The sequence below is a fragment of the Zea mays genome, chromosome 7 (assembly GCF_902167145.1).
Source record: "Zea mays cultivar B73 chromosome 7, Zm-B73-REFERENCE-NAM-5.0, whole genome shotgun sequence".
Classification (NCBI taxonomy): Eukaryota; Viridiplantae; Streptophyta; class Magnoliopsida; order Poales; family Poaceae; genus Zea; species Zea mays.
In genome coordinates, this window is record NC_050102.1 from 123,661,455 (window position 1) to 123,680,754 (window position 19,300).

The 19,300-nt window shown below is 49.4% G+C and overlaps 1 protein-coding gene across 2 annotated transcripts; it reads right to left on the reverse strand.

Annotated features, from left to right (window-relative positions):
• Nucleotides 1-14,318: 14,318 nt before the first annotated feature.
• On the reverse strand, nt 14,319-17,093 carry LOC100192101 (WAT1-related protein). 2 transcript variants are annotated; one of them, XM_008652614.3, is made up of 6 exons: nt 16,580-17,070; nt 16,331-16,405; nt 16,109-16,225; nt 15,149-15,539; nt 14,838-14,989; nt 14,319-14,734 (listed from the first exon to the last, which is right to left on the reverse strand). In XM_008652614.3, exons 1-6 carry the CDS (start codon nt 16,768-16,770, stop codon nt 14,524-14,526), a joined length of 1,137 nt encoding a protein of 378 aa, XP_008650836.1. In that variant the 5' UTR covers nt 16,771-17,070; the 3' UTR covers nt 14,319-14,523. The 2 variants fall into 2 exon arrangements, with proteins under 2 accessions (XP_008650836.1, NP_001359145.1); NM_001372216.1 differs by having other exon boundaries at nt 14,333-14,734; nt 16,595-17,093.
• Nucleotides 17,094-19,300: the final 2,207 nt, after the last annotated feature.

Sequence of the window (19,300 nt, forward strand, 5' to 3'; positions counted from 1 at the left end):
TCAACTCATGCTTTAGAAATCAGCATTGTTTTATTTTCATCTCATGCTTTAGAAATCAGAGGTGCACCCAATGGGTGTAGCCCCCGAGCTTTGAGTGGATTACTAAAAATAATCCACTCAAAGGTCTTCATCTCATGCTGTTTTAGAAATCATCCTTTCATCTTCGCTGAATGCCTTAGAAATCAGCATTATATCATCAGCATTATGCTTTAGAGGTCAACATACAGTTTTGCCTTTGAGATCGAGCGCGCGATCTGCCCATGTCCTGTTAGGTTTGAAATTTATTTGATCTGCGACAGATTGGACATCCGGTAGATGGCTCTTGGCTGGTCTGCATATCACTTCGTGCTTCAATGCTTCTGTTGATTAGACTTGTACCTCATCAGCTATTTTTGGCTTTCCTATGATCTCCATCGATATCTTCCTTCTGTCTTGATACATTCATTGCGTATACTGTATGGATATGACTGCTTGGGAAAATCTGTTGAAAATTCCTGGACGTCGTCCCCCCAATGGGTGTAGGCAAGGGACGGCTTGGTGCGCTGAGCGTTTAGCAAACTGCCCCTGAGTAGTAACTTGACGTGACCGCGGGTGTAATCATATCGTCCAAGCAGTTGACTTGAGTCCCAATGGGTGTCGTGTTACGTGGAACGGCGCCAGCCGCCTGACTTGTTTCTAGACGATTTGAATTGCTTATTGAATACTTGCGACTGTTTAGTGACCGTGGTAGGAGATGAGCGGTTGCCTTCTTCTATAAATAGAGCGCTTGTTTCACTGGCGTCTTCACACATATCTCTGTCGCTTGTTGCTTACTCTCCTCTCTTCTACTCCACCATGGGCAAGAGCAAGAAGGGCGGAAGTTCGTCGCACCATTCCGGCGACAAGCGGAAGCACGAGCCGACTCCTCCCTCGGAGGACTTTGGCAATTCCGAGTATTCGGAGGAGGAGTTCTCCTCCAAGTCCGAGGGATCGCCAGTCTACACCTCTCCCCCGGCGTCGTCTGACGACTCAGATGATTCCCAGGGCCTCACCGCTGAGGTGTGGACATACATCTGGGCCGTCGAGCGCGCCGGGCTCGAGGGCTCGGATGAGTCGGAGGTCTCCTCGGACGAGGAGAATTCCTCGGACTCGTTTGAGGAGGAGGCGGCGGTGATGGCAATGACAAGGGCGACGACGACGGTGGAGGCGACGGCGACGGCGGCAAGGGCGACGGCAAGGGCGGCAGTGGCAGCAGCAAGGCCAGCGGCTAGGCACCACTGGCTTAGATGTTAGTATAGATAAATAGTAGTAAAAGTAGTATTAGTAGAATAATGTAGTAGTAGTTAGTAGTATAGTGTAGTGTAATGTATCGAACAGTGGGAAGAAGACCGACTCATAATGAGTTGGTTTTTATGTTTGTGGTAATACTTCCCCTCCTTATATAACGAAGAAAACTTCAGCTCGTTCTGTGTGCATTTCTTGCTTTTCCATCGTTCCTTTGTAGTCGGTCGATCGATTGCATTTGTACTTAATGTAGCCGTTGTTCTTAGAGATAATGCTCGAGTAACGACTTGCAATTGTTGTGCCACATTTTAATTTCGCCTGCATATTCGTAGAGAAAGAACGGCTGATTTACTGTCGGTGTCTTCAGAGGTAACAACCGAATGGTTTTTGGCGACACCGACGTTTCAGAGGTAACAGCTGAGTCCTTTTGAGCCACATCAGCATTTTAGAAATAACGGTCGAGTGATTACTGGTGACGTCAACATTTTAGAAGTAACAGCCGAGTTAAATCGAGCCACGTCGGCGTTTTAGAAATAACGACCGAGTGAGGACTGGGCACTTTTTAGAAATGGAGCCTGACCCGGGAAAACCCCATTTGTACCGCGTCGTCGCACGCCTCTGCGTTCTGAGCCCTAGCCTTACTTTCTGCTTCCAGACCTCCTCTGTTTCCCTTTGATCTCGCTTTCGCTCAGTTCGCCGACGAGATTGAGATGGCACCCAAGCGGAAGAGTCAGAATTCCGACGCTGCGATTATTCCTCCCATCGATCCCAACAACAAATTACCTTTCGCAGGTAATCATATGTCTGTTGTTTCTGAGTCGGACCTTCTCCATCTTGTCTCTGTCGGAGTTCTTCCTCCGAAGGAGCTTTGCTCTTGGCGGATCTGTCGTGGGGTTACTGTCCCGACAGAGGATACCCACGAGTCCATTATTTACATTCCTTTTCTTATCTGCGGCCTTGCTCTTCCTATTTCTCCTTTCTTTCGCGGTCTCCTTGATTTTTACCATCTGAATCTGACTCATCTAAATCCCAACTCTATTCTGCAAGTTTCTGTTTTTGTTCACTTGTGCGAAGCCTACCTTGGAATTCTTCCTCACTTTGGTTTGTGGAAATACTTGTATCATTGTCGGCCTGGGATGGCCAGGGGCAGCACCAGCTCGTGGTTGGTGCGAGTTTGGAGATGCGTCGTGGGAGGAAGACAGAATACCTTGACATCCCACTCAAGGACAGCATCAAAGGATGGCGCTTGGAGTGGTTCATTGTAGAAAATCATGGTAAGTCCCCCCCTCGGTCAGGGAGACAGCCGGATGTTCGTGCTCCAAGTTGGATTGAATCCCCCACTGATTTATAGATAAAAGAAGTCAGGGTTCTACTTGCTGAGATTTGTTTGTTGAAGGAGAGAGGTCTGACTGCTGAAGTTGTGGTTGCAGACTTTGTTTTCAAGAATATTCAGCCACTAAAGGACAGAGCATACCCGACTTTTTTGTATAGTGGTGTCACTGATTCAACCCGGGTTACCGACAAGAGGATTCTTGCTGTGGATTTGGTAAGCCGACTGGAGATGATTCTTAGAGGCAAAGTATCAAATATTGGTGCTCCTGTTGCATATTCTGCCTGGAATCTGCCACCTTCCAAGTCTTTTTTCGATTTTGTGTCCAATCCTCCTGTTGGTGACAGTGGTTTGGGTCTTAGAGTGTGACCCTCTCCTGAAGAAGTTGAGGCTTTGGTAGCTTCCCTTGGTGATCTTCCCAATGATGAGAGGCAAGTTCACTTTGAGATGCCTATAAACCCGAGCGATGCAGAGATAAGTGCTATGCTGGACATGTTGGCTAAAGATTCTTCTGACTCGGTCCCTGCTGAAACAATAGTTGTTGCAACTATCCTAGAGTCTGGAAAAACCTTGAATGCTCAAAAATCTGATAGTACTCGCCCAAAACGCCTTCGCCAGGCCAGTCATCCAACTGCTTCTGCCGAGGGGAAGAAGAGGAAAAAGAGACGGCTTCGGCGAGTGTCATGTTTGGACCAGGATGCTGGCCCTTCTGCTCCTGCTGCTGAAGAAGTACCAATGGAACTTTTTACTGGAGCTGACCCCAATGGGTGTGACCCTACTGATGTTGAACCCAATGGGTGTGACCTTGACAATGCTGACTGAAAGCATCTAGGCCCCTGGTTGGTTTTAGTGATTAATGACAACGTAATATTATATGTGACTAACGTGTGTTTTGCAGAGACAAATGGTAAGTTAGGTCGCATTACAGGTAGAAGTACTACAATGGTGAAAACAATCCCGGAGATAAGAACTCGAAGCGACGGCTAAAACGACGAAACAAAAGGTGAAGGTCTACGGAGTCCGAGTGTCAAGGAGATGTGGACACTCGCGATTTAGTTAGGTCTTTTATTCTCTTTTAGCCGTACTATAAAGAGGGGTTGTCAATGAGTAGTTTGACCAAGAGAGTTCTAGTGTAGTGTTGGTGCACAATCACACTCACATATAGTGCTAGGTGTCACTCTAGAACTCACTCACAAGTTAGAACGAAAACCGATTTGAAAAACAGTTGAAAAACAAGAGTTAGGGTTTCTGGCCATGGGGCACCGGACTGTCCGGTGTGCACCGGACTGTCCGGTGCACCCTCTGCCAGGTGGGGCCAGGCTGGTCCGGGGAAGAGGCCTTCCCTTCGCGGAAACCCGAGAGCACCTGTTTCGGAGTTGAATTTTAGTGGCGCACCGGACATCGCACCGGACTGTCCGGTGTGCCATGAGTCCAACGGCTAGCTGTCAGAACTAGCCGTTGGCGCACCGGTGGCGCACCGGACTGTCCGGTGCGCCAGTGCGCAGAAAGTTGCGTGTAACGGCTAGTTGGTGGGTGAGGGCTATTTATACCCCTTCCACCCACCATATTCAATGTCTTGCACTCCACATTTATTCCAGCACATTGCTAGAGCATTGCAAGCACCAAAAGCCTAGTGAGGAGATTAGAGAATCTTAATCCGCGTTTGTTCCTCATTAGCGCTAGCGAGAGCCACCTAGAGCACACACCACTTGCATTAGGCTTCTCTTGGTCAAGCGAAAGTCTATGGCTTGTTACTCTTGGTGATCGGCATCACCTAGACGGCTTGGTGGCGTTGGGAGCTCGGTGATCACCGTGAAGATCTTGTTGGTGACCCGACTCAAGTTTGTAAGCGGTCTCGAGGGATCCACCGCGCCGGAGTGGCAAAGGATCATCTCGTAGTGAGCACTTGGTTCTTGCGAGGACCAAGGGGGAGCGATACCCTTGCGCGGGTGCTCCAACGAGGACTAGTGGAGAGTGCCGACTCTTCGATACCTCGGGAAAAATTGGAGGAGTCTTCTAAACCTTGCTTTACATTCCGCACTTAATTCAAGCACTTTACATTGTGTATTTTGTTTAGCAAGTATTTGTAGTATTGTCTTAGCATTGTTGCTTTTCTAGTATATTATTCTTAGTGCTAGTTGTTGGGGTGAAGTTGGGCTCTTGCTTAGCTCTTGCTTAGGTTTTAATTAGTGTTGATTTTTAGAAAAGCCCAATTCACCCCCCCTCTTGGGCATCGTGATCCTTTCACTGACCCCAATGGGTGTGACCTTGATAATGCTGACCCCAATGGGTGTAATTCTGCTAGAGCTGACCCCAATGGGGGTATTGTTCGTATTGTTGACGAGGACGAAGAAGAAGAGGAGGAAATTTCCTTAATTCGGAAGAATAGTCATCGCTACATAGTCAGTGGGGAGAGTAGCGATATTCCTTCTCCAGCTTTGTCTGCTCTCGTTGGTCTGCAAGAACTATCCATAGCAAATTTTGATCAGGCTCTCGAGGATGTGGTTCCTGAAGATCTGCTGTCCGAGCCAACAGATGGTGGTATGATGGACGTTTGCCCTGACATTCCAGATGTGGGATTAGAGTTATCCCGAGCAGCGTCTCGTGCCTCGTCGACCTTGGAGTGCGGTCTTCGGAGCCAAGAGGCTGGTCAAGGTTGTTCAATTCCTATGGAGGTGACTGAGAATCCTTCAGCCTTAGAGGTGGCTGTTGTAGAGAACCCGGTCCCCAAGTATGGTGCAAGCAGTTACCCAGCCCCCAAGGGTGTTGCCGGTAATGATCCGGCTCGGGTGGGTAGCGCGAGCTACAACCCATCCCCCGAGGGTGTTGTCGGTGGTGATCTGGCTCCGATGGGTAGTGTGGGCTGCGACCCAGCCCCCGAGGGTGTCCGAGCGGGCTCCCCTTCTCATACCTCCATGGATGTCCACGTTGGGTCTTCTCCTCCACATTCTGATGGCATGGCAACAGCGCATGCTTTAAACAAGAAAGTCGCCTTAGAGACTAGCGCACTTGATGCTAGAGTTCTGATTTCTGCTGGTGATATTGAGTTAATCCCTGATGATGCTCTTCAGATTGCCCTGGTTGATATTCCTTCATTGAGCCACCACCTGGCTTCTCATGATTTGGGGTTTCCTTCATTCTTCTCCAATCTTTAGGTAATTTGGCTTTTCCCGATCTAGCTATACTCCAGGAAAAATATTGTCTTTGCACTCATTTGTTTTCAATATCAGGCTTTGGTCGACGAGATGGCTGGTCAACTGAGATCACAAGGTGCCTCTGTCCCAGAAAGAGCTCTGTCTCTAACGCATTGGAATCCGATGCTGCTTCAGAGGCGGATATCTGATTTGGAAATGACAAATGATGGTTAGTGCCTTTGTTTCCTCCTTGGCTACTTGATTAATCTGCTTTTTACTGAATATCCTTCTTCAATCGTTTCTTGCTAGATATGGTCCGGCGGTACTCTGAGCTCGAGGAGAAGTATTCTCAAGGTCAGATGGACCTGGCTCGGGTTTCTGCTTCTTTAGATGATGCCAACTCATTGAATTCCTCTCTCAGTGCTCAGCTTGACTCTGAAAGGGTGGCTAATGAAGTAAGTTTACTTGACTTTCTCTACTGTGTTTTACTGCCTACTAGGTGCTTGAGAGCTGATTCTTGTCTGCAGGAAGAAAAATGTGCACTTGCAGCTTCTCGCGATAACCTTGATAGGTTGTATCGCGATGCCAACAATTCTTTGACTATCTTGGAGAGGAGCCATTGTTTTACCATGGCAGATTTGGATAATCACCGTCACAAGCTGCAAGAGTCCTAGGATGAAATCCTTTGTCTTAGGCAATTGGTGTCAAGCAAAGATTCTGTCATCAAGGATCTGCGTGCCTCTAAAAGATCAGTCGTCCAGGAGCTAGAAGCTGCTCGACTAGCTACCAAGGTTGCTGAAGACACTTCCACTACTTTGAAGGCTCAGTGCGACAAGGCTATGGATAAAGCCATTCGCGCGGGGCGGATCTTGATGAGAAGGTCGGGCGTGATTGTTCCTAATGACATAGTTGCTGATGTCAACGCTGCTCCTGACTCTTCGAGTCGCCCTTCTTCATCAGTTGCTCCTGAGAAAACATTACCAAGTAGAAACACTGAATGCATTTATGAATTGTGTGCGTATGTGGTTAATGTGCTCGAATATTCTGTTAGAAAGTGTTCTTGGTACTGAATGCTATTTTTATTTTTCTGTTGTTTGAATTCAACAATTGTTATGATTGCAGAAGTAAGTGCAGAGTGATGGTTTTGAAACTTCTTTCTATTTCGCGAGGCATAGAGATCGCCCTAAGACGAGTAATCGTAAGCATGCTTATGCTGGATCGAGTAGACGTGAGCATGTCGCACCGACTTAAGTCACTGCCAACTTAAGCCGATTGCTCCATTAGTAGGGTATAGTGGTCACCCTAAGTTAAGTAAGCGTGAGCATGTCACACCGCCTTAAGTCACCGCCGACTTAAGTCGATTGCTCCGTTAGTAGGGTATAGTGGTCACCCTGAGTTAAGTAAGCGTGAGCATGTCACACCGCCTTAAGTCACCGCCGACTTAAGATGATTGCTCTGTTAGTAGGGTATAGTGGTCACCCTGAGTTAAGAGTGATCATGTCGCACCGCCTTAAGTCATCGCCGACTTAAGCCGATTGCTCCGTTAGTAGGGTATAGTGGTCACCCTGGGTCGAGTAAGCATGCAGATTGACAATAAATAGTTCGAGTGCCTTTGAGAATGTAGTCTTTTATTGATGGTGTATTTTCCAATTACAAAATACAATGCTGCCCCAATAGCTTTTGAAATCTAGCTAGGGGTAAAACTTCCTGAGATGTTCTATATTCCATGAGTTCCCTATTTCTGTGCCATCCATTTGAGTAAGTCGATATGATCCAGTCCGAGTGACTTCTGCTACTATGAATGGTCCTTCCCATAGTGGTGACAATTTGTGTTGTCCTTCCCCTGTTAGAATTCGGCGGAGGACCAAGTCTCCCACTGTGAAAGATCGATGTCGTATGGCTTTATCATGATAGCGCCTCAGAGTTTGCTGGTACCTAGCCAACTGAATTACTATATTCAATCGTTCTTCTTCCAATATATCAATATCCTCCAGTCTAGTGGCTTCTGCTTCTGCTATGTTTTCAAAAATCAGCCTCGGTGCCCCAAACTTGAGATCAGCTGGTAGCACTGCCTCCGAACCATAGACCATAAAGAAGGGAGTGTTTTCAAAAATCAGCCTCGGTGCCCCAAACCTGGATATTATGTCTTGTATGAATTCCACTGCTTTAGCTGAAGTCAGAGAAGCAATGGGTTTGTACTCTATCCATTTAGTGAATTTGTCAATAGCAACCGGTACATGAGTGTATCCTCCTTGAGCTTTCTTGAAGGGTCCAATCATATCCAGTCCCCAACACACGAATGGCCATGTTACAGGTATGGTTTGCAGTTGCTGTGCTGGTAAATGTTGTTGTTTTGATAAGTATTGGCAAGCTTCACACCTCTGGACTAACCCGGTTGCATCACTCTTTGTCGTTGGCCAGTAGAAACCAGACCTGAAGACCTTCCCAACCGGAGTCCTGGATGCCGCGTGTACCCCGCATTGCCCAGCGTGGATCTCATCTAGCAGTTGCTTCCCAGTAGCCGGAAGAATGCACTTCATGAGGACTCCTGTTGCGCCCCTTCTGTATAATGTTTTCCCAATGAGAGTATAGTGAGCTGACTGCCTTGCGATGCGTTCTACTGCATTTTTGTCATCTGGTTCCTCTTCATTCTTTATATATCTGATGATTGGCTCCCTCCAGTCATCAGAATCTGACTCTAGTTGGCCTAGAACATTGCACTCTTCTACCCGATCTAAGGAAATACTCGGGTGTGATACCTCTTGGACGAAAACTCCAGGTGGGACCTGAGTCCGACTGGATCCTAGTTTTGACAACGCATCTGCTGCTGCGTTGCGATCTCTCTCCACATGATGAAATTCCAGCCCTTCAAATTTGTCCTCCAGTTTTCGGACGGATGTGCAGTATTTGCCCATAGAATCATTCGAGCAATCCCACTCTTTATTTATCTAACTTATGACCACCAGCGAATCTCCATATACCATCAGTCTCTTGATGCTCAGTGATATGGCAATGTTCATTCCATGAATCAAAGCTTCATACTCCGCTGCATTATTGGACGCTGAGAATAGCAATTGAAGAGCATATTTGAGTTGTTCACCTCCAGGTGCAATGAAGAGGATTCCTGCGCCTGCCCCCTGCAGTTTCAACGAGCCATCGAAATACATCCGCCATACTTCTGCAGTCTCTGGGTTATCTAACACTTGTTGCTTGGTCCACTCTGATACAAAGTCAACTAGTCCTTGAGTCTTGATTGCAGTGCGAGGTCGAAACTCAATGTCGTGATCTCCCAGCTCGCAGGCCCACTTGGCTATTCTTCCGATGGCTTCTTTGTTGTGGAGAATATCCGCTATTGGAAATCTAGTGACTACTATGACTTTGTGGTCGTCGAAGTAGTGACAGAGCTTGCGTGCAGTTAGAAGTACTGCGTACAATAGTTTTTGAACTTGAGGATATTTCTTCTTCGAAGGTCCCAGAACTTCACTGATGAAATAGACAGGATGTTGTACTGGATATGCATGTCCTTCTTCTGCTCGCTCGACTACCAACGCGGTACTCACCACGTGAGTCGTGCAAGAGATGTATAACAGCAGATCTTCGGTCGGTTGACTCGGCGCGGCTCGGCGCGGCGGCTTTAGCACTGGTGGTGTTGTCAGGAATTTCTTCAGTGCATCTAGAGCTTCCTGAGCCTCTGAAGTCCACTAGAACTTGTCTACCTTCTTGAGCAACTTGTAGAACGGTAGGCCCTTTTCTCCCAACCTTGATATGAACCTGCTTAGAGCTGCCATGCATCCCGTAAGTCTTTGTACTTTCTTCTGTGACCCCGGTGCCTCCATTCTCATGATAGCCTCGATCTTTTCTGGGTTAGCTTCAATTCCCTGGTGGCTAACAATAAACCCGAGCAATTTTCCTACCGGCACTCCAAAGACACACTTTTCAGGATTAAGCTTCCATCGATATCGTTGCAGATTGTTGAAGACCAGCTGTAAATCTTCAATGAAATTTTCTGAGTTTTCTGTCTTGATCACCACGTCATCTACATAAGATTCTACACGCTTGCCCCAGTGGTCGGCTAAGCATGTCTGAATGGCTCTCTGGTAAGTCGCTCCAGCGTTTTTGAGGCCAAACGGCATGGCGGTATAGTAGAAAGCCCCAAACTAGGTGATGAATGCTGTTTTTTCCTCGTCTTCTTTTGCCAAGCTGATCTGATGGTACCCAAAATAGCAATCTAAGAAGGACAACACAGAACACCCAGCGGTCGAGTCTACCACCTGGTCTATTCTAGGAAGTCCGAAGGGATCCTTCGGACAGTGTTTGTTGAGATCTGTATAGTCGACGCACATGCACCAATCCACTTTATTCTTTTTGAGTACAAGAACAGGATTTGCTAACCACTCGGGATGTAGTACTTCTCTAATAAATCATGCCGCGACCAAATGAGCCAGCTCTGCACGGATGGCTTCTCTCTTGTCGGGCGTGAAACGACGTAATTTTTGTCGGATCAGCCTCGCCTGGGATAGACCTTTAGTTTGTGCTCGGCCAGTTCTCTCGGGACTCCCGGCATATCCACAGGTTGCCATGCGAATACGTGTCGGTTATCCTGCAGAAACTGGACGAGCACGCCTTCCTATTTGTCATCCAGGCTGGAACTGATGATGGCAGTCTTGCGTTCATCGGCGAACCCGAGGTTGATTCTCTTGGTTTCTTCAGTCGGCTGCATAGAGGTCACGGCTTGAGCTTCATTCACGGGTACTGCGAGGTCTTCCTCAGGCTTTGAGTTCACCTACGCAGAAGAAGTCGCTGATGGTTTGGTGGTGAGGGCTGCCTGAATGGCCACTCGGAAACACTCTGCGGCGCCTTGAAAGTCAGTGCACATAGTGATGATTCCTTGTGGTCCTGGCATCTTCAATATCATGTACGTATAATGTGGAATGGCCATGAACTTCGCCAATCCAGGCCTGTCGATGATGGCGTTGTATCCACAGTCGAAGTTCGCCACCTCGAACCATAGGAACTCGGTTCTGTAGTTCTCCGGAGTTCCGAAGGTGACCAGCATGTAGATGTGTTCGAGTGGATATTCTCCTTCAGTCGGCACGATGCCGAAGAAAGGAGTGTTTGACTCGTGGAGCTCTTCGAGGGGGACTCCCAAGCCTTGAAGCGTTCGGGGGAAGGTGACGTTGATGCTGCTTTCCCCGTCCACTAACACCTTCTTTACCCTGCTCTCTCGGATCACCGGATCGACGAGGAGCGGGTACTTGCCCGGGTGATCGAAGTTGAGCCACTGATCCGTCCGAGTGAAGGTGATCGGGTGTTCGGACCATCGATATGGGACGGGAGGACCGGTGGTCGCCACCAGTATCTGATGGTCGTTGAGCTTCTGTTGCCTCTTGCTTACTTGCGACCCATGTCCGCCGAAGATGACGTTGACTTCTCCGTCGACGCGCGGGAATGCTCCACCTCCTCCCCCTTCCTGTTGTTGGGGCTGTCGAGGTTCTCCGGGTCCTCCTCGAGGTGGGGGAGGTGGTAGAGGTTGGAAGGGTCAGCCGTTCCCAACGGAATGCTTGAAGTCCCTGCAATTCTGGAGGGTGTGGCGCATGTCCTTGTGGTATGGGCACTGGGCATCGAGGATGTCATCCAATGTACGTTCGCCTCCGCAGGGTGCTCCTCGGGCGCGAGAGGCGGGTGGTCTGGCGGCGTGGACTTCTTCACGAGGCCTCTTCTCCCAACGTTTGTCGGGTTGTTGGTTCGTGTCGCATCGTGGTGCCACCGGTGCAGGCTTTGCTCCTCCGATGAGGTCCTGAGCTCGTTCGTCGGCGGTGATGTAGAGGTCGGCTTCCCAGAACAGCTGCTCGGAGGTAGTCGGCGCCTTTTGCAGTATGGCTCGAACGAAGGCCGAGTCATTAGATCCCCAGTAGAAGTCCTCGATCACTGCCGCTTCCGCAACCTCGGGGATACGATTTCTCATGGTCTGAAATCTTTTGAGGTATGAACAGAGAGTCTCATCCCCTCGGCGCTTGATGGATTTGAGGTCACATGGCTGTGCCGGTTTGTCGGACAGAGATTGAAAGTTGGCGGTGAAACGCCAACTGAAGTCTCTCCAGTCGTTGATGCAGTGTCGGGGTAGGTGTCGTAGCCATTGCAGTGCATCCTGCCTGAGGACGATGGGCAAGTATGCGGTCATCACATCTTCGGTTGCCCCAGCGGCTCGGGCGGCAGTGGTATAGACGGCCAACCAGCCTCCCGGATCCTGCTTAGGCTCGTACTTGTCGACATTGGAGACTTTGAAGTTAGGGGGCCATTGAATGGCCCTGAGACGTGGAGTGAGCGTCGATACTCCACATGTGTCCTCCTATCGATGATGATGGTGTCTATCCCAGGAAGGGGAGTTGTTGTCGTGGTGCCTCGACCGTCCCCGGGTTGTGCCGCTGGTCGAGGCCGTTGCCGACTCAACTCTGGTGGCCTGACTCCGCGCAGGGATACCGTGGTCCCGATCATATTCTTCTCGGCGCCGGATCTCATTCTCGTGTCGTCGTTCGCGCGAAGCATTGATGGAGCTCTGTGCGTCCTGCCGACTGTTGATGACGTGTTGTAGATCACTTGGAGGATGAGCGAGAGGTAGAAGATGATTAGCTGCCCGGGTGAGCAGCCGCCGATAGCCCTCGGCGTCCGGAGTCCGGGGGAGGCCATCGGCTATCCGAGCCAATACCCCACCGACCTCACTCGGTGTGTTTATGGCTCAGGCGAAGTCGGGGTTCAGGTTCCGTCCGAAAAGAGGGTTCTCTCGGCGTTGTCTTGCTTCCTGCTCAGCCTGCTCTTGAGCTTGCCGACGATCACGTCGTCGGGAATTCCTTCTTTCCTTGAAGACTCGTTCTTCTGGAGTTTCTCCCATCTCCGAGATTTCATCTCGTGAAACGGGCTGCGCCGGGTCCCGCTCTCCGACTTCGTGATGTCGCCGAATATTTCGGTGTCGGTTCCTTTGTCGGCGAGATTCCCGCTGAAGAGGTTCTTCTCCCGGCGCGGTTGGTTCATCGTCGGAGATGGGAGTTGATTCCACTCTTCCCCCGATGAAGAGGACGTCGGGGTAGAATGGAACCGTCTTAGTGACAAGCTTCTTTCTGTTCTCCTTTGAGGGCGGAGGTACCAGAAGAGCAGTTTGACGATCCTTGACCTTGTTCGCCTCGTTTCTCCTAGTGATCTGTGTCCATTTCTCTATGGAAGAGGTGGACAACGGAGTACTCCGGGTAGATGGACCCTCTGCTCCTAGCTTGCAGGAGGTAGTATTTGCTCGGAGCGCTGGAGGTTGCGCTTTTTCCTGCTTCGCTCTGACTTTTCCGAAGATTGTTGAGGAAGGCTTTCTCTCCGTCAGATCCGCGATGCGATGTAGAGTTCCTTCTTCGTCTGCTACGGATGAAATGGTTCCGAAGCAGAACATGGACCCGGGGCGGAGGACGATCTTGTGCTGGAAAGTGATGGCCATTGAGCTAGCTTGGATCAGTGACACGCCCCCTACCTGGCGTGCCAGCTGTCGGTGTTTTGGGTCCGATCGCGCACCTAGGGTTGCCCCTCGAGGTGCTTTTTAGAGTAGGACGGTGTTACCGACTGTAGCTCGATGGTTCGTGCCGGATGCACGAGAGACAGTAGACAATCTTGTACAGGTTCGGTCCGCTTTGGGATGCGTAATGCCCTAAGTCCTAGCGTGGATACTTTGTGTGGTGGGTTACAAGGGAGTTCTCTAGTATTAGGGATGTTAGAGAACTGAGTAGATGGCTAAGTGGTAAGATGATTTCGAGGGGATGCCCCCTATGCCTTATATACTCGACCGTGGGGTGTTACATGCGGATATGATAACAGCATGTGCCTAAGTAATAGTGAACCGACTGAGCCTATCTCCCTATAATTCCACCGACTTATCTCCGTTCAGTTCCGATGCATGAGGATACTGTACGGGAAGGTCGGGTCACTGCTGCGGCCGTTGCTCAAATTCATCGGATCGTCTGGCTCGAGTCGATCCAATCTTGCATCAATCCGCTTCACCAAACGTTCCTCCCGAGGCCCACGAAGAGATGGCCTTGTGAAATATTGGGCCCAAGGCCTTTCGCGAGGTCTTTTAGCCTTCTAGTGGACTCGGGGATATCCGTCCCCCACAGAAGTTACGTACTTCCTACGGTTTCTATAGAAACCCGTAGGAAGATAATAGGCTGTAGGAAGTTTCTTATTTTGGTGTTGTGATCATTAGAACTAGGTTTTAGGGGTTTTTAGGTAGCCAAGTTCGCTCTGGTTGTAGGTGCTTACTCGGCTAACTATTTTATTAGTGTATAACTAGTAAATATCAGGTGGTGTTAATATATTTTAAAGAGATAAAATATAATAAGTTAAAATAAGAACGGGGCCTGGTTTCCGAGTTGGGTCTAAATGTCTAATACATGGGTCTGGTTATGTCATCTGATTCTACTGGAACAAAGTGCTTCCTGCTTGGACCTGACCCGATGCGGCGGCATATGGGCCATATAGTCGCAGCAGGCCAAGACCTGACCACCCCACAAGCAAGAGAGAGTTGGAGACGACGGCGAGCGGAGCGGAGCGGCCCGGAGTTGGCGACGACGACTTTGGACGGGGACGCCGCGTTGCTTAACAAAATTGTGCGGATAATACACATCGGCAGCACGGAGTCATTTGAAGCTGCCACTAGTGTACATGACAAAACTGGGACGGCACTGTTACAGTAGCACTAGCATACCGACCCTGAAAACACCGCGCGCGCACGCACAGAACACTTGAAGAGCAGCAAAATCCCATCTACTTCTCCGTTGGATCGCCGCCCGCCAGGAGGGGCTCGGCGATGCCACTGCCGACGCCGGCCGTCGAATTGGGATCCGACCGCGCTGATGACGTCTTCTCCAGATCGTCCGAGTGGTGCTCTGGCTCCACCCCGCCCTTGTTGGCGTCGCCCGCTTTGCCCCACAGCACCACGTACAGCCCCGCGATGACGGCGATCGCGCCCAGCAAGCTGATCGATCGGTCAACCAGAAAAGGTCCTCATGTCATGTGCCGTCCCGTCACAGTGGAACTCCACCACCGTACCAAATGAACCTTTCATGCGTCACACGAACCTGCCGACGTGCAGCTCTTCGCGGAGGACGGCGGCGGCGAACACGGTGGTGATCACGGTGCAGAGCGGGTTGAACATGGCGGAGTAGAGCGGGCCCCTCACGGAGATGCACCACGACTGCAGGTAGAACGTGACGCCGGACCCGAACACGCCCTGCAACACCACATCGCCACACGCCATCGATCAGCTCTCCAAGGTTCCTCGCTCGCTCGCTCGTCTCCAGCGGCGGAGAGAGAGAGGAAGCGAAGACGGATCGTGCATCGGTGCATGCACGTACGTATGCATGAGTGAGTGACTGAGACAGTTGGTTACCGAGAAGACGCAGCAGGAGAGCTCGAAGAGCGAGTGGATCCTCCAGGCGCTGGGGTCCGGCAGGAGGAAGGAGACGAGCAGCGCGGACTGGAGCGTGGACAGGACGCACATCCACGCCGACAGAGCCAGCGGCTCCACGTACGACTTGCAGATGGGCACCTGCAGGATGAGCCAGAGCGACCAGCAGGAGCTGCTGCCCACGAGGAAGAGCGCGCCGGCCACCCACCTGCCGCCGCCGCCCGCGTGGAGGAGGAGCTGGAGAGCGTTCGGGCCGTCGCCGAGCAGCTTCGGGCCCTTGAAGAAAGCCATGGCCATGGCGCCGCTCACGCAGACGGCCGTGCCGAAGATCTTGGCCAGGCTCCTCGGCCTCCTGGCCTCCACCCTCTCTAGGCTGTCGGTTGATGGAATCGTCAGATGGAACGGAGTGGGAGGCATCAGACAGACGACAGTTAGCGGCGAATTGAAACGGGGTTTTCTTTAATTCTTTGCAGGAGGAATCTGAGGAACTCAGAAACATATTCAGGGAGGAATCTGAACAGAGAATACTCCGGGAGAATATTCTGGGAGCTAGTGGACGTCTCAAAACAATTTAACATGGCACGAAAAGGTAGTGCATTGAACCTACTGACCATTTTTGCCATTGCTTAAAACTGCATTTTGCAGCAACCGAGATGTGATAGCCAATCTGTTCGGTGTTCATGGGAGTTTGGTCTTCGTTAACTGAAGTAAATGTTTGATTTCCGGTCTACACCAGATACTTGTGAATTAAGGCGCGCAGGTGGGTGAGGTGAGGTGAGGTGGCAGCGTTGGTCCAGGACACCCCATCTCCAACTCGCCCATATTAGACGGCGTACGGTGGAGCAGCAGAGAAAACGCACGGTGCTCAACTAAATTTTGCTCGCGGCGCTGATGAAACGGGTCGACCGTCTCTTCTCTGTCAAACTAGTAGTAGACACTCACCCGACTGATGCCGCCATGACGAAGGTGATGGCGGGGATCAAGTTGGTCATGGCCGTTGCCATCGACGACGAGCCCAGATTCACCCCTTGGTAGTACATGCACTGGTTCACCGTTGCCCTGTCGCATGGCATAGCGTAAAACTTCATGCCAGAACTCACATACAAGATAACAAGAATCTGCTGAATCGGTTGCTGCGACCGATCTTCCGTGGCGCTTGCATACCCGACAAGGGAGGCGACGAAGACCAGCGAGAAGCCCGTCAGTCCAAGGCCCGTCGTCATCTCCTTCATCTTCTTCCTGCACACGCAGATCATCACGGAGAGCCATGCATATGACGACGGTCGACGGACAACGACTAAGAACCAGAGGGTGACGAGACACAGGCACACAGCTGTGTGGCGCGCGATCGAAGAAGAAGTTGTCAAGGTAGCAGCAGCTAGAGCTAGCTATAGGGACGGACGAACGACGTACGACGCGCGCGCGCACCTGTTGGCCGCGATGACGACGGGGACGAGTACAATGGTGGCGACGGCCTGCCTGTAGACGACGAACACCAGGGGGCTCATGCCGCCGGTGAACGCCGCCTTGGACAAGAGCGCTAGAGCGGCGTAGATGCACTGCGTCACCACCATGGCCGCACACGGTTTGTACTCCTCCAGCATGGCGTTCCGGCCGGTTTGTTTGTTGGCTTATTACTACGACTGCCTCGATCGATCGCACGCCGCTGCTCACAGGGCAAGAGCAAGGCAGGCAGGTCGTACTATATAGTAGCTAGCTAGGCGATGAAATGAAGGAGTGTACCAGAGACAGACTGGCATACGGGCGGGCCGAGAGCCCGAGAGGGTGAGCAGTAGCTCGGAGTCGGAGGTCGTACTGCTGATCCTGCATGTGCTCACGGGGCACTGTTGCCTGTGTCTGCTATTATGCATGACTCATTAGGATCGGTGGCTACATGGTTGTTGTATCACAGAAGATTATTCCTACATGTGCCCACATGGTAGGTAGCTAGCAGAGAGACGTACATATATGGAAGATATTCGGAAGCTTGAACGTGGTGTTCACAGTACCTCTTCTTCCAGAACATCATCAGTGTACAGCAACTGTCATTCCAAAAAAAAAAAAAAAAACTCAACAATGTCGACTTGGTTTCTTAAATTGACACTGATGTGCAGTTAAATATTTTTCTCTTTCAAAATTTCATAATATATGGATTATATATATTATGGAATCATGTGTCGTAGTGAATCTAAAAACATATGATCCGCCCACAAAATATAATTTGTTTTAGACTAAATAAGGACACGAGATCATTTTCGACGATCAGAAGCCGCCGAAAATAAGGTAGCCTATTTTTTGCGGCCAGGATTCGACCGCCCAAAATTCCCTGCAGTGTTGTTGTGTACATTCATTATCATCGGAAAAAAAAGATGGCTAGAAAGAACTATATTTTGAAACGGAGAGAGTACATATTATGTTGTTAGCATATATACATTTTCTTTGAAAAAATAATGGTAAAGATAGTATTTATCTTACGATAAAACAACATATAATTTAAAACGAAAAATAGCGTAGCAATAATTAGAATGGTTGAAGGAAAAGTTTTAATAAGAATCTGACCACCAATTTTTTTATGGGGCTGAAAATGGGTGGGGCCTTTTCCATGTCAACACAGCCACTTTTCACCGAATATGCGTCTAAAAAGTTTCATCGATTATTTGGATATTTAAATTGTTTTGAATGGATAAGTTATGTGGACACTCAAGCAGACAACACTCGATCATCTTAAACCTTGTTATGAAAACCGATAAATTTTTTTAGAGTTTTCATAGTAGAAAAGTTATGCATATTCTAACACAATCTCACATCAGTGTACTCATCATCATTCCTATATTCAAACTCTACTTGTAAATAGTTTTGGATGACCATATGAGTGAACTGCTGGACACGGTCTAACACCATTAATTATTCGCCTCTTATATCCACCCTAATTATTCAGATATTTACCTGTCAAAATTCTCGGATTTTCAACTCAAACACTTAAAGTGCTGGTAGTGAAAGGCGAGCAATTCGCCTATACTTCAACATTCACTCTCACATGCAAGCTTCCTAAATAAAACTTTTGTTGAACACTTTTTGTGGCTCTGGGCACGGACGAACTGTCTGACTCAGGCTTAGTAGTCGGACAGTCTGGGCCTGACGAGCGGAATAACTCCCATTGATTGACGCCTAGATCCGCGCTAACAGCTTTTAAACATGAAAAAAATTGTGATTCAAAATGAAGACATCTAGGGCCTCGCGGTAGTAAATTGAAAATTTTAAGTGGAGAGAAAAGGGTACGAATAACTGAGGACGGGTATATACTGCTTGTGTATATATTGGTCCTTTTGGTGCCAACAACTGCAAGGAGGTGATGCCAGCTACTATATTCAAAATACCGCTGGCTCTTTCTTCGTTATTTTTGCTGTGGTGTTTTCTCAGCCAAGCACAGTGGCGTATGGACAGGGTTGTCCGCGGATAAACTGGGGCATGTAGATTACAAATCTCTCAAAATCTATACCAATCTCCTCGCATCCATGTGGATTAAGAATAACTATCTCGCAGACACTGATGGCTCGTGGGTGGTTGTGGCGTGGAATCATGGATGATGAGTGGTGCCGGTCTTCTAGCTAGCTAGCTAGCAGAGTGTCGCTGTGTCACATAAAGCATGCGAATCATCATGCAAGCTAGCTAGTGACAAAGGTCGTTCGTAGGGTACGGTAGATAGTGACGCACCAGCAAATTTCTGCGACAAAGGACGCAACTGCTAATGCAACGGAGGAGGGGGTACGGTTATGTATTAATTTGCATGCATGGTCACAAACCGAGCGATCGAGAGGCTTCTAGAGTGAGGGGGGTGTTTGTGGTTCCAGAAGTTTATAGGCTGTTTGGTTTGAGGATTGAGCTAGTCCATCGTCTTCTCACTCCTCACTTTTTTTTGTTTGGTTTGTGAAATGGAATAAGTTGATCCATCATCACCTCATTCCTTATAGTTAGTTAGTTAGTACTAATATGAGAAATGAGGTCATGCCACCAAATTTGAGGAATAGATCCATGATGCAACACTACATTTTGGATGGTTTGATTCCTCAAACCAAACACCTCCTTAGTCCATATCGCAACAGATATTTAGATGTCTAAAACTAGTTGCATATA

Coding starts and splice junctions, on each gene's coding strand:
- LOC100192101 (XM_008652614.3), bottom strand. CDS start 16,770: ATGCTGGAGGAGTACAAACCGTGTGCGGCCATGGTGGTGACGCAGTGC. Junction 16,406..16,579: donor AACAGGTGCGCGCGCGCGTC/GTACGTCGTTCG, acceptor CTGCGTGTGCAG/GAAGAAGATGAAGGAGATGA. Junction 14,735..14,837: donor GAAGAGCTGCACGTCGGCAG/GTTCGTGTGACG, acceptor CCGATCGATCAG/CTTGCTGGGCGCGATCGCCG.